Source organism: Vigna umbellata, chromosome 8 (genome assembly GCF_029865625.1).
Source record: "Vigna umbellata cultivar VRB3 chromosome 8, Vumbellata_1.0, whole genome shotgun sequence".
Classification (NCBI taxonomy): domain Eukaryota; kingdom Viridiplantae; phylum Streptophyta; class Magnoliopsida; order Fabales; family Fabaceae; genus Vigna; species Vigna umbellata.
In genome coordinates, this window is record NC_142172.1 from 26,896,509 (window position 1) to 26,910,845 (window position 14,337).

The following is a 14,337-nucleotide window of genomic DNA, read 5'->3' on the forward strand; positions in this document are numbered from 1 at the left end:
ATGGCTGATCATCCTGATATTCCGTGAGTGCTCTCCTCATGTAGAGGGAGTAGGTCATGCGTGGGAATGGCAGGAGGCCATTAGGGTTAACCTCGGTTGGCAGCTGATGGGAATGCCAGTTACTACACCAACCGGGTGCATGAACGCCTGCGGTTACTTGGATTCACACAGTCCGGACGGTCTGTCTTAGGGTAGTTGGATGATTTATATTTTGCTTATACGTATTGGTGCATGTCTTGTGTGTTAAATGCTTGTGTTAAAAATTGTATGTGATATGTATGAATTAAATTACCTAAGCTTACCCTTGCACTCTCCTTGTGTTGTCTACTGTTGATGTATGTCCGTCTTGTCAATGCAATGATCATCCGTTGTGGATGTGAGCAGATGGGGAGGCGCCACTTGATGCTATGTTGGAAGAAGAAAATTTGGAGGACGCCAACCTGGTCGAAGTGGAAGTTAAAGCCGAGCAGTAGCTCGCTCGTTCTTAGTAGCTGTTAGTAGTTTTATTAGCGTTTTGGACGTTCGGTTATTGTATTGTAAAACCGTTCGTTTTTAGCTTTCGTTGTTTACTTTGGGGCTCGACTTTGTAATCGCTGGAACTTATAGCCGTTCGGTTTCTGTCTCTTGTTTAGTTGTAAAGACTGATGACTGATTACTGTTAATTGTAATTAATTCTAATTAATGGTAGTTACTATTTATTGGGATGTTACATTTATTGGTATCAGAGCAGTTTTGTTCTATCAAAGGACATGTAGGGTTATGAGCATACTTTGCTTTCGTTGTGTGCTTGTTATGTACTGGATGAGTTATTGCTCATTTAACTTTTGAACAATTCTGACGCTAGTTTTCTGATGAATCAGAGGACGAATGGCGCCTAGACTCCCTCCACCTCCCCAACCGAGTGAGTCCGATACGTCCAGCAGCACTAGGTTGTTGGAAACCGTAGTTGAACGGCTGCATCAACAGAACACCACGTTGCTGGAACAGAACGCCACCCTGATGCAGCAAAACCAAGCTGCTATGCAAGGTTTGGAGGCCTCGCGTGTCAACTCTGAAAACACGCAAAGGCAGTTGATGGAGATCTTGGCTGCAACTAGAGGTGCGCCTGGAGCATCCTCTTCAAACGTTGCCCAACCGAATGCTGAATGGAGTTTGGAGAGTTTCCTTCAGCATCACCCTGCCAAGTTTAGTGGAAAGTGTCTTCCGGACGAAGCTGACCAGTGGCTGAGGGATATGGAAAGGATATTCAATGCCAAGAGGTGTCCAGATGAGAACCGCTTGGCCTACACTGAATACTTGTTAACTGGAGAGGCGAGCCATTGGTGGGCGAGTGCCAGAGCCATTCTGATGGACGCTCAACAGCAGATTACTTGGGAAGTATTTAGAAACAAGTTCTATGAGGAATATTTCCCTGACAGTGTCCGTTTTGCCAAGGAGGTTGAGTTTCTACAGCTCGTCCAAGGAGGAATGTCAGTTTCGGAATATACGAACAAGTTTAAACACTTGATTCGCTTCAATACAATGGCCACTAGTGAGGAGTGGCAGTGCAGAAAATTTGAGAACGGTCTACGCAGTGACCTGAAGGTGGTAATTTCCAGTTTGTGTATCCGAACATTCCCTGCCATGGTTGAGAGGGCTAAGGTGTTGGAGAAGAATTTGGCAGAGGCGGAACGTTTGAAGAAACAACAAACAGTAAGGGGGCCGATTGTCTCGAAGGGGAATGTAAATCAGAGAGGATCCCCTTACGCTCGTCCAGCAGGCAACGCGAGTGGATCCCAAGCCTTGACTACTGTCGGACAGTCTGGACAGTCAAGGAATGTAGCATGTTTTCAGTGTGGAGGACCACATCTTCGGTGGGCTTGTCCTCAACTGAATGGGGGAAAATACTGTACTAAGTGCAGAAGGAATGGGCACTTGGAGAACGAGTGCAGTGTGGGAGGACGTGCGGCAATGAGACCGCCGAACGCTGGGAGAGCTCAACAAGGCAGAGGTGGACGTGCACAAGCTACGGGGAGAGTGTATGCGATTACTGGTGCTGAGGCCGCTCGTTCAGGTACGCTCATCACCAGCACTTGCTTGTTGTTTGGAAAGCCTTGTGGTGTGTTGTATGATTCGGGTGCAACTCATTCCTTCATCTCGAAGGCATGTGTTGAGAAGCTTGGGTTAGTGGAGAGTGAATTACAGTTCGACCTGGTGGTGTCAACCCCAGCGGCTGGTGGGATTAAGACGTCCACAGTTTGTGTGAGATGTCCAATAGAAGTTGAGGGGCGTAGATATAAGGTCAACCTCATTTGCTTACCCCTTCAAGACTTAGAAGTAATTCTGGGGATGGATTGGTTGGCCACCAATCGGATCATCATTGATTGTGGAAATAAGGAGTTGGTCTTTCCAGGAGAGGAGGAGGAAGAATTATCTGTTGATCGTGGTCAGTTGAAGGAGGACATCATGGAAGGAGCGAGCTGTTTTCTGATCCTGACGTATGAAGACAGCGAAATTGAGCGTTCGTCCAATAACGAGAGCAGTGGAGGACGAACGGTAGTAGATGAATTCCCGGATGTCTTTCCGGATGAAGTTCCTGGTCTACCTCCTATCCGTGAGGTCGAGTTCACGATCGACTTGGTGACCACTGCTGCACCCATCTCGGTTCAACCTTATAGGATGGCACCAGCAGAATTGGCTGAGTTAAAAATGCAGATTGAAGAATTGATGGATAAGAAGTTCATCAGGCCAAGTGCTTCACCATGGGGAGCGCCTGTGTTGTTAGTTAAGAAGAAGGATGGCAGCTCTCGACTCTGCATTGATTATAGGCAACTGAATAAGCTGACCATCAAGAACAAGTATCCCCTTCCAAGGATAGACGACCTGCTGGATCAGTTGCAAGGTGCGTGCATATTTTCGAAGATTGATCTACGTTCGGGCTACCACCAGATTAGAGTGAAGGAGGGAGATATTCATAAGACAGCGTTTCGGTCTCGTTATGGTCATTATGAATATGTGGTGATGCCCTTTGGAGTGACGAACGCACCTGCAATCTTCATGGACTACATGAACAGGATTTTCAGACCGTATCTGGACAAATTTGTAGTGGTGTTTATTGATGACATCCTGATCTATTCTAAGAACGTTGAGGAGCATGAAGACCACTTGAGAATTGTCTTGGGCGTGTTGAGGGAGAAAGAATTGTATGCCAAGCGTTCAAAGTGTGAATTCTGGATGAAGGAAATCCAGTTCTTGGGGGCACGTCGTTTCTGCAGGAGGGATTGCAGTGGATCCAGCCAAGGTGAAAGCAGTGCTGGATTGGGAGCGCCCACGTTCGGTCACAGAGGTTAGAAGCTTCGTGGGGCTCGCGGGCTACTATAGACGGTTCATTGAGGGATTTTCTAAGATAGCAGCCCCTCTGACTTATCTCACCAGGAAAGATCAGCCGTTTGCATGGACTGATCGTTGTGAGGAGAGTTTCCAGGAATTGAAGAGGAGATTAACGAGCGCCCCAGTGTTGGTCATTCCAGACACGACCAAACCTTTTGAAGTATATTGTGATGCGTCGTTTCAAGGTTTGGGCTGTGTACTGATGCAGGAAAGGAAGGTAGTAGCGTACGCTTCTAGGCAGTTGAAGATCCACGAGAAGAATTACCCCACCCACGACTTGGAGCTGGCAGCAGTCGTGTTTGCATTGAAAATATGGAGACATCATCTGTATGGAGCAACGTTTCAAGTATTTAGTGATCACAAGAGTCTCAAGTATCTCTTTGATCAAAAGGAATTGAATATGAGGCAAAGGAGGTGGCTGGAGTTCTTGAAAGATTATGAGTTCGAGCTGTTATATCATCCTGGAAAAGCAAACGTGGTGGCTGATGCCTTGAGTAGGAAGGCTGTGAGAGTCTCGGCAATGATGGTGAAGGAGCTGAGTTTGGTAGAAAGTTTTAGAGATCTAAGGTTACGGTTCGATTTGGGAGCGAACGTGATTAGATGCTGTAACCTGGTACTTTCCAGTGATGTGTTTGAGCAGATCAGAGTGAAGCAGCGTGAAGATGAGGAATTGACTAAGATATTGAGTGCGCTCGGCACAGATCAGGCTAAAGAATTCAATATTGGTACGGATGGCTTACTGCGCTATATGGATAGAACTTGCGTTCCAAACGATGGTGAGCTGAAGAGGATTATAATGGAGGAAGGACATCATAGCCGTCTTAGCATGCATCCAGGCATGACTAAGATGTATCAGGATCTCCGTTCATCATTCTGGTGGCCTGGAATGAAAAGTGACATTGCACGTTTTGTAGCTTCTTGTTTAACCTGTCAACGTGCAAAGGCGGAACACCAAAGACCAGGTGGATTGCTGCAGCCATTGGAGATTCCAGAATGGAAGTGGGACAGTATTTCTATGGATTTTGTGACCCATCTACCGCGCACAGTCAGAAACCATGACTCGATTTGGGTGATCATAGATAGGTTAACTAAGAGCGCTCACTTCCTAGCAGTTAACTTGAAAATGTCAATGACGAATCTGGCAAAGTTGTACGTGAAGGAGATCGTTCGCTTGCATGGAGTTCCTTCGAGTATCATTTCAGACCGAGACACGAGATTCACGTCTCGTTTTTGGCAATCGTTGCAAGGCGAGTTGGGAAGTCAACTACGAATGAGTTCTGCATATCACCCACAGACGGATGGCCAATCTGAGCGAACCATCCAGACACTTGAGGATTTATTGAGGACGTGCGTCCTAGATCATGTGGGAGTTTGGGATGAAGTTCTGCCGCTCGTTGAATTCACGTACAACAACAGCTTTCAAGCAAGCATAGGGATGGCTCCGTTTGAAGCTCTTTATGGAAGGAAGTGTCGAACACCTTTGTGTTGGTTCCAAGAAGGCGAGAACGTTTTCACTGGACCAGAGTTAATTCAGCAAACAACCGAGAAGGTGAAACTAATTCAAGAACGACTGAAGACGTCTCAAAGCAGGCAGAAATCCTATGCTGATAAGAGGAGAAGACCCTTGGAGTTCGCTGCTGGAGATCACGTGTTTCTCAGATTAAATCCAATCACTGGAGTGGGAAGAGTTCTCCGTCCAAAGAAGCTTTCACCCAAGTTCGTAGGGCCTTATCAGATTCTGAAGAAGATTGGATCAGTTGCGTATGAACTAGCCCTACCACCTCAACTGTCCAACCTGCATCCAGTCTTTCACGTTTCTCAGCTCCGCAGATACATATCTGATCCATCACACGTACTGGAGTTGGAAGACGTTCAGCTTCGTCCAAACCGAACCCTGGAAATGCAACCAGTCCGAGTGGAAGATAGTCGTATCCAGCTCTACAAGGGAAAACAAGTTAATCTGGTGAAGGTGGTGTGGGATGCGAGGACTGGAGACTCAACATGGGAGGTTGAAGAGGCCATGAAGGAGCTGTACCCTCAATTGTTTAACTGGTAAGTTTTAGAATTTTCGAGGACGAAAATTTTTGTAGTTAGGGAGATTGTGAAGCCCTAAATAATTAACGCACCAAAATCCACTCTTTAATCACCATTAAACACGTTTTGACACGTCAAAACCAATCTGCATGCGCCTGCCATGTGTCACTGAGGGAGCGTTCCGGAAAGCTTGGTGGGAAACAAGTGGCATGCAGTGGATTGGACGTTGGTTCTGCGTAGAGGAAGGAAATTTTTACCCTCTGCATGCGCTGTCACTCTACTGTCACGACAGAAGCTTCTAAAACGTTAGTGGAAAACCATGTGGCAGTGCGTGAATGCATGGCTGGCTGGCGAGGAAGAGAAAATAATTTCTCTGATACGCTTCACTTCAATTCAAGCTTTCATCTTCTTCCTCACGAAACCCTAACCATTTTTTTTCTCCAACTTCTCTCTAAACCCTTTCCATCTTCTCTCTACGATCACTCACCACCAGCACCTCTGTTTCCATTTCAGAAACCGTAGGATCATTCTCGGAGCTGTAAGCTTTCAGTTGAACCGATCAAGTTTGCATTCTGTGACTGGTGAGTTCTCTTCCCTGGAACGTTCTTCTCTTCTGTTCCTGCAAACCAAAATTCTGGTTGCATGCGTGGGTTAGGGGTCTGATCTGTCTATGGTTTCGTGATATTAGGTTAAGTGGATTTGGTTGTGTAAGTTGCTGGATAGAAATCTGTGAGAGCAAGAGCGAAACCTTAGCATTTGGAAGTCACTGCTGAACCAGGTAAGGGAAGCTTGAGTAATTTGATTTAATACTTGGTTGATGTTTATGACAGTAAGGAAGTGTGTTGGATGTGAATTGTATGAAATATATGAATTTTGAAGTATGCATGTACGTGTATGTTGTACTGGTTGTATATGATGGTAAATGCTTTGAACTGTATGTTTATGATGTTATTGGTTGAACTGTACGCAGAGAAGTAGAAGCATGATTTAGGATATGATTAAATTTTCTGTATGATTTGGAATGTTAATGTTTTGAACTGGATGTTGATGATGATATGTTAGAACTGGAAAATTTTATATTGATGAGATGATAATATGAATTCTGGAATGTATGAGAATTATGGTGGAGAGAAATCGTAAGTTATGAAAATCTGTAAAGTCATTGTAAAACGAGAAGTCTGGAAAAATATTCTGTCTCTGATTGATCAATTACGCTCGTCCTTGTGCGGTCATTTACCGTTCGTCTTCTCTAAATTTGAATTAGAGTTAAATTCTTTCGTTTTGGAAAGGATGCTGTCTTAGAACGAGCGTCCCCATTTGAAATCCTAAATTTAGTGTCAGTACTAAGTGGCGTTCGGTCTTAGACCGAACGTTCGTTCACAAGAATAAATGATTTGCTAGCGTTCGACCTTATGTCGAGCGTGCGTCTTTGCTAGCGTTCGACCTTATGTCGAGCGTACGTCTTTGCTAGCGTTCGACCTTTTGTCGAGCGTTCGTTGTTGATAGCGTTCGACTTTATAATGAGCGTACGTTCTAAATCACGCAAGGTCTCCTATTCAGCACGCGTATAAATAGCGTTCGTCCTGCTTTCTAAATAGCTTTCGTCCTGCTTTCTAAATAGCGTTCGTCCTGCTTTCTAAATAGCTTTCATCCTGCTTTCTAAATAGCGTTCGTCCTGCTTTCTAAATAGCTTTCGTCCTACTTTCGAAATAGCGTTCGTCCTGTTATCCAAATAGCGTCCGTCTATACAGTGAATTAACGTTCGTATTTTAAAGAAGTGTAACTAAGAATGAAAGTATGATGTTGAGGGAATTGTGAAGTATGCGAACCATATTTGAGATGAAGTTGTGAAATTGGAATTTGAACGAGCGTTCCAAGGAGGAACGTCTCTATGAATGATTATGTTGAATGGTAAAGTGTGACCAAGGAAAAATCGCTGATGGCTGATCATCCTGATATTCCGTGAGTGCTCTCCTCATGTAGAGGGAGTAGGTCATGCGTGGGAATGGCAGGAGGCCATTAGGGTTAACCTCGGTTGGCAGCTGATGGGAATGCCAGTTACTACACCAACCGGGTGCATGAACGCCTGCGGTTACTTGGATTCACACAGTCCGGACGGTCTGTCTTAGGGTAGTTGGATGATTTATATTTTGCTTATACGTATTGGTGCATGTCTTGTGTGTTAAATGCTTGTGTTAAAAATTGTATGTGATATGTATGAATTAAATTACCTAAGCTTACCCTTGCACTCTCCTTGTGTTGTCTACTGTTGATGTATGTCCGTCTTGTCAATGCAATGATCATCCGTTGTGGATGTGAGCAGATGGGGAGGCGCCACTTGATGCTATGTTGGAAGAAGAAAATTTGGAGGACGCCAACCTGGTCGAAGTGGAAGTTAAAGCCGAGCAGTAGCTCGCTCGTTCTTAGTAGCTGTTAGTAGTTTTATTAGCGTTTTGGACGTTCGGTTATTGTATTGTAAAACCGTTCGTTTTTAGCTTTCGTTGTTTACTTTGGGGCTCGACTTTGTAATCGCTGGAACTTATAGCCGTTCGGTTTCTGTCTCTTGTTTAGTTGTAAAGACTGATGACTGATTACTGTTAATTGTAATTAATTCTAATTAATGGTAGTTACTATTTATTGGGATGTTACACTTTGTCTGTTTTAAATAGTGAAAAATCAATGTTTAGAATTTGAAACAATTTCTTAAGACAATTGTAGAAAAGCTAACAATTTCTTAAGACAATTGTAGAAAAGCTTTCAGTATGTTTTCAATAAATTTCCGTCTAAGAAAAACAATATTTATGATAAAAATAAATTACGAAAGGGACAGCTCAAGGATTTATAACCTAAACTAACGAAAATTAAAAGCTCATAAAATAGGTGAAGAAAACAAATAAATGAAAGAAGAATAAGGATAGATCTATGATCTTAAAAGATTGTAATTACTCTTTTCCATTTTTTTCCAATGGTTATCTTTAATCTTTAATGAAAGAGAATGATTTTCAAACTCTTCTTTGCTTTTGATCACTTGGGCAGCCATACAAAGTTCGTAATTAATAAGTTATTTCAAATAAATAATAAATATGGATTTTATAGATTGCAAAAAAATAAATAGTTTTATACAGAAAATCAAATATTTGACAAACTTTAATTACTAATAAATATATGTATAAATTTATTACCAAAACATAGAGACAATAATATATATATATATATATATATATATATATATATATATATATATATATATTAATTTGAATTATCATTAAATATATTTTTAAAATGGTTAAGATGTTAAGCTTGGAATAGATTAATATTCTTACATAGTTAGATATATTCTACAAAAACTTTCGATTCCAATCACTTCCAACTCTACACACCAAGTAGTTGTCTTTTCCAGAGGATACTTGTGATCTCCACTCTAAACGAGGTTGTTCTTATAAAAGACACTTTGATGTTCAACTTAGTCAAGTGTGTCAAATGGTGATAAATGCGGTAATTAATAATGTGTTATTTATACTATTGTTCATGTATATTTACCTGGATGGGCTTGGGTCATGTGGACTAATTACATTTTAATTTTGCATTAATCCTTTTCTTTTTAGCTTAACTGTGGATTATCATAACTAATTAGTTTGGTTGACATGATTTTCATCCTAGTCTAACATGTGTGGGTTAAGTCACGTGTTGTCATCCTAGTCTAGAAAGCTTTTGTTGATGCTGGATATCGGGATCTGCTCTACTTGTGAGGATGCCGACCTTCAGTCTTATTCAGTTGTTGAAGTCTTCAGCCCTAATCCTATTTAAAAATAAAATTTGTATTTCTTTGGCTATGTAATCCTATAGTTATAGTAGAGCCCTAGTCTCGAGAAGCACAGTCAGCGAAGATGGTTGATTGATGGGTGTTAAACCTAGAAGAGCGCAACAATTACGACTCCTTGATCATCAGATCTGAGAGGATGTAATAGTTGAGATTGAAGATGTGGGAAGTGAATATTCATAAAAAAAAGCTATAAATAATGGACATGTTTAACCCATTTGAGTATCTGTAGCATTTCTTTTCTCTAGTGTCGATATCTGTTTTGAGAGTAACCAGTGGTCTAATATTTGAATAGCATCCGGTATGTCATCATCTAGTAGTTCTTATATGTATGTTAGGGATAACCCAGAGTTGAGTACTAGTAAGTCCTCATGTGGTCCTTCATAAGTTTTATCCCCTTTGAGCAAAGAAGTGTTTATTGAGATGAGGGAGGAACCTACTAATAAGGTAGTTGAAGTGGTCTCCTATGGATGGATATAAGTGGGTAGATTCAAAGGTTGAGATGTATATATCGAAGTGTAGGTGGTCATTTGTGCTAAGATCTTGGTTGGAAAACATATATACTTTTTAAGGATGCCAAGTTCAAATGCATAGTGACCTTTAAGAGGATAAGTGCAATAGATTATGTCTGCTATGGGCGAGAGGGTCATCCTAAAGAGTTTTCCTATGTGTACATAGCCTTCTTTATTCAATTACATGTTTGTTTACCTTTTGATGAGTTCACAGTAGGGGTGCTATGCATTTTGAATATGGTGCCTACCCAATTACACCCAAACAACTAGGTTGCCTACATGCATGTTGGCTTGTATATAAATCTTTAGGCTTAGAACCTACAACTAAGTATTTCTTACATTTCTAGAGTACATGTTCTCGACATCCAATTACTTGGCTTTCATTGGTTAGTCAAGTGAGGACATGCTTCCTGGGTTTTTATTCCACAATCTTTCAAAAAATTTAAGAATGGTTCTCCAAAGTCATGGTAATCAATAAAGGGCGTTCTCAATTTTATGATGAGAATAGTAACCCTAAATTTTCTAGAAATGTAAGAAACACTTAGGTGGTAGGGTCTAAGCCTAAAGAATGGTAACCCTAAAATTCTCTTTTTATTGGACCCACAATCCGACTAGGTAGCAGGAGTGGTTGAGGGATAACATGAAGGATGATGATAAAAGAATCTTAAGTATTATGGACCAACTTCCCTACCACCTATCAACTAGGTAAATAGTTAAAATATACATGCTTCCCCGTCCTTTGAATGATATGACTGGTCAGTATATTATTTAAGGTTGAGTATGAAGTAAATTTCAACTAATTATGAATATATTTCACTTGTTGCAGGTAATGGTGCACCATGCGAAGAAGACAAGAACAAATGACGTGTTCCGAAGTTTAAGAAGCACCCTTGCTAAGAAATAAGGAGAAGGGACCTTGACTCCTACATTGAAAGGATTGCTGGTAGATATCCATTCTTTCATGTAACCTCTCCTAGAAACATCCAACCTTTACAATTCCAAGGGAGGGGAAAAGAAAGGAGGAGGTTTAGGACCAGGTTGAACCCGTCGAAGGGTAGTTCTGACTACCAGGGCAATTATGGGGGTTTGCTCTACATTCACTCAAGCATGAAGCAGTGCGTCCAATTCAACCTAAATGAGAAGGATTAACGATTGGTGGAGGAGAGCAATCCTGACATGCTGAAAGGGCCTACCTCGAACTTCATAGTCAATCCCTCTTGTATGACCATAAGATCATTAAGTTTCTAAAAAAAGGAGATAAAGGATGAAGAAAAGGTGAAGATGGCCAATGAGTTGGTAGCTTTGAAGAAGAAATGTAAGGCCTACAAGGAGGCCTTGGAGAAGGAAAAGGAAGAGTTGGAAAAGAAACTTAAGATTTGGAGAACTCGTTGTTTGGATTCAGAAAAGAAGGAAAAGGACAAGGCGAAAGAGATGAATGATGCCTTGGCCGAGAAGAAGAATGCTCGAGAGAGTGTCGAGGTAGAGTCCTTGAAATACCAAAAACGTGTATTCTCTGAGCAAAAACAATGGGTTCATGAAGGCTGTAAGACAAGATAAGTTCCTCTTCCAAAGATCAGCCAATAATAAGCGATCCCATGTGAACAAAGATGTCTCCAAGGTTTCAATGATGGGTGTGGATGACATTGCTTAAGCTCAAGCTAATAACACCCCTGAAAATATCGATAATGAAGTTAATAAGGAAACTTGTGTGCCTTCTCTTGCTGCTACTCAAGTGCGATAAACTTCTCCCTATACTAATGTCGATGTTAGAACGAAGGTGGCAAATAAAGTCACCATTGAGGTTTTGTAGTAGATGATAGTTTGTTTTAATAATTTCTTTCATCTCTTTCTTTTAGGACAAGATCCATATGTAGGCCTGTTATTATACTTAGTTGCCCAATTTGGGCTAATCCTAATGAAAAGTACATTTGCTCGATGTTATATACCTATTATTTAATTTTTTTAACTCAAAATATTTCTAAAGTTATGATTGTTTGGGTCAAAGTGTTCAATGTCGAGTATTGTATGACTTGTTGCTTGAAGGTTGTAACATTGAGCAAATATTCACTAAGTTTGACCAAGAATGTCTAGGTATATTGTAGGAAATTGCTTGAAAAGTTCCATAGGATCAACTAGGTAGATGATAGGGAATTGTTTGAAAGGTTCAACCAAGACCCCTAGGTATACGACATGGAAGTGCTTGAAAGGTTCACCCAGGACCACCTAGGTAGACAGTAGGGAACTACTTGAAAGGTTCAACCAGGACCACCTATATAGATGATAGGAAACTTATTGATTTGAGTTCAACCAAGACTGCCTAAGCAGACGACATGAAACTTGTTGAATTGATTTCAACCATGACAGCCTAAGTAGACGACTGGAAACTTGTTGAGTTGAGTTCAACTAGAACCGCCTAGGTCGGCAACAAAAAAATATTGATGCAAAACATTCTAAGTTAAGAGAATTTAAAGCATTTTGATGCATAAGTAGAAAATCTCCATTTTATTGATAATTGTCTCGTTAAAACCTTCTCGTCAAAACCCTCCTTAGGGAAAAATAGACTGAGTAAGGAAAGAGTACATTTGTGGGTTACAAAGTAATCAACTGTTTACAAGCTTCTAATTGAAATAAAATTTCAAATGAGTTACATTCCAAGTATTAGGTATAGGTTGTCTTGACAAATGTTCCAGCCTATAGGCTCCCTTACCGACATCTTCGATTACGCAGAGCAGTCCTTCCGAGTTAGCAAAGAACTTGCCATCATGTTTCTTTGCATTTTTGGCCATACGACATACCGGGTCGCCCTTTATAAAAGTCCTTGGGTGCAAGTTGGAATCATATGTTCTTGCCACTGTCTACTTGGTAGCCATCTCACGTATCTGAGCTCTTTCTCACATTTTGACTAATAAGTCAAGGCTTGTAGTGAGATAATCTTCATTTCGACCTTTGTCATATTGTTCACATCAAGGAGACAGTTCTCCAATATCAATTGAGATCATTGCATTAGTGTTGTATACCAGGTTGAAGGGTGCGTCTCCTTAGTCGAAGATTGGAACGTGCACCCATAAGCCCATAAAATTTCTAATAAATCTTCTCACTACCTACCCATGGTTGACTTCAGTCTGTCTTAAAGACACAATAGATGAAAGGCGCATTCCTTGAATCACACAAGAAATGAAACACTTACTTTGAGTCACACAAAGGATGAACAATATCTCTTAGCAATATCAGCACCACTCAATCACATCCACTGGGTGAAAGTTATTGATTTACCCATACTAGGTTTTTCAAAGTCCTTTTCCACAAACATAAAGAGTTTCTCTATCAGTTACAGCCATAAACCTATAAATGAAAAGTTTTTTTTCAAAATAAGTCTCCACAAAAATATATAAACTTCTTATTTGAAAATTAGGTCAAGAATCTAAAGAGCCAAGTCACAACTACCACTGATAATTAATTACTTAAAGAAATAATAGATTATCGCAAAAAAATTTCTAAAAACATTTTTTCACTATGATAATTGATTACCAACCGTGATAATCAATCATCATAGAGACTCTTCTAAAAAAATTGATTTCAATTAAATAATTGATTATGATTAGTGTTAATCGATTATTACAAAAAATTTTGAATATATAAAATCTTTCCTGGGTAAATTTTGTGCATGCTGCTTTGTGACACTCTAAGTTAAGTCCTACAAACAATTTATTCACTAATATATGACTTATTACAAAGGCCTAATCTAATACATAAACAAAATACAAATTTTCTAGTATCTTTTATCCTCATTTTAAGTTCTTGAACTTGTTTTTACAATTAGTTACTCTTGAATAATTATCTTCATCATCTTCTTCTTTTGCTAACATAATATTTGTCTCTACTATAAGAAGTGAGAAATTTATTTATGATAGAATACATTGAAAGAAAAAATACTGACAATAGATGTCACTTTATTAGAGAAAACTTAGTATTATAATATAATAAAAAGCAAGGTACAACTAGTCTATTAAAGCATAATACATAATAATTACCAATTGTTGTTCTCATATCCTTTGATTCAAGAATCAATTAAAGGAGTACAACTTCCATAAGAGTAACATTCTCATTCTCAATGACAATAGAACTTCAATAAATTTAACTAAAAATCTCAAAGTACATTCTAGAGTAAGACACAATCACAAGAAAGTTATAACTTTTAAATGATATGAATCTAGCTTAACTCACAATAAAAGATATAAAATAAAATTATTAATAATATGATATTTTTACTATATTTTTATATTTCATTATATAAATATTATTTCATTTTATGTTGGTGTCTACATTTATTTTCTAATTTTATCTTTTAAATAAATTTTTAAAATTAAAATAATTATTTGATCAATATTATCTTTTAAGTGCATTTATTTAAATTTAACCATTTTGATTTGACTATCTTTTCAAACTTAACATTTTGTAATTAAAAATTACTTATATAATAAATAAAAATTACATACAATAAAATTATAAAAATAAATGTTCACTAGTATATTATAAGTAAGGTTGTTATATCATATGCTGACACTGTAATCACATGTGAAGAAAATGACATGAAATTACCTT

At 39.4% G+C, this 14,337-nt stretch overlaps 1 protein-coding gene across 1 annotated transcript; it reads left to right on the forward strand.

Moving 5' to 3' along the window:
- On the forward strand, positions 1 to 5,425 carry LOC148194366 (uncharacterized). The gene is made up of 6 exons (XM_088097208.1): positions 1 to 23; positions 1,098 to 1,493; positions 1,599 to 2,681; positions 3,220 to 3,594; positions 3,781 to 4,750; positions 5,105 to 5,425. Exons 1-6 carry the CDS (start codon positions 1 to 3, stop codon positions 5,423 to 5,425), a joined length of 3,168 nt encoding a protein of 1,055 aa, XP_087953334.1.
- The last annotated feature ends 8,912 nt before the right edge of the window (positions 5,426 to 14,337 follow it).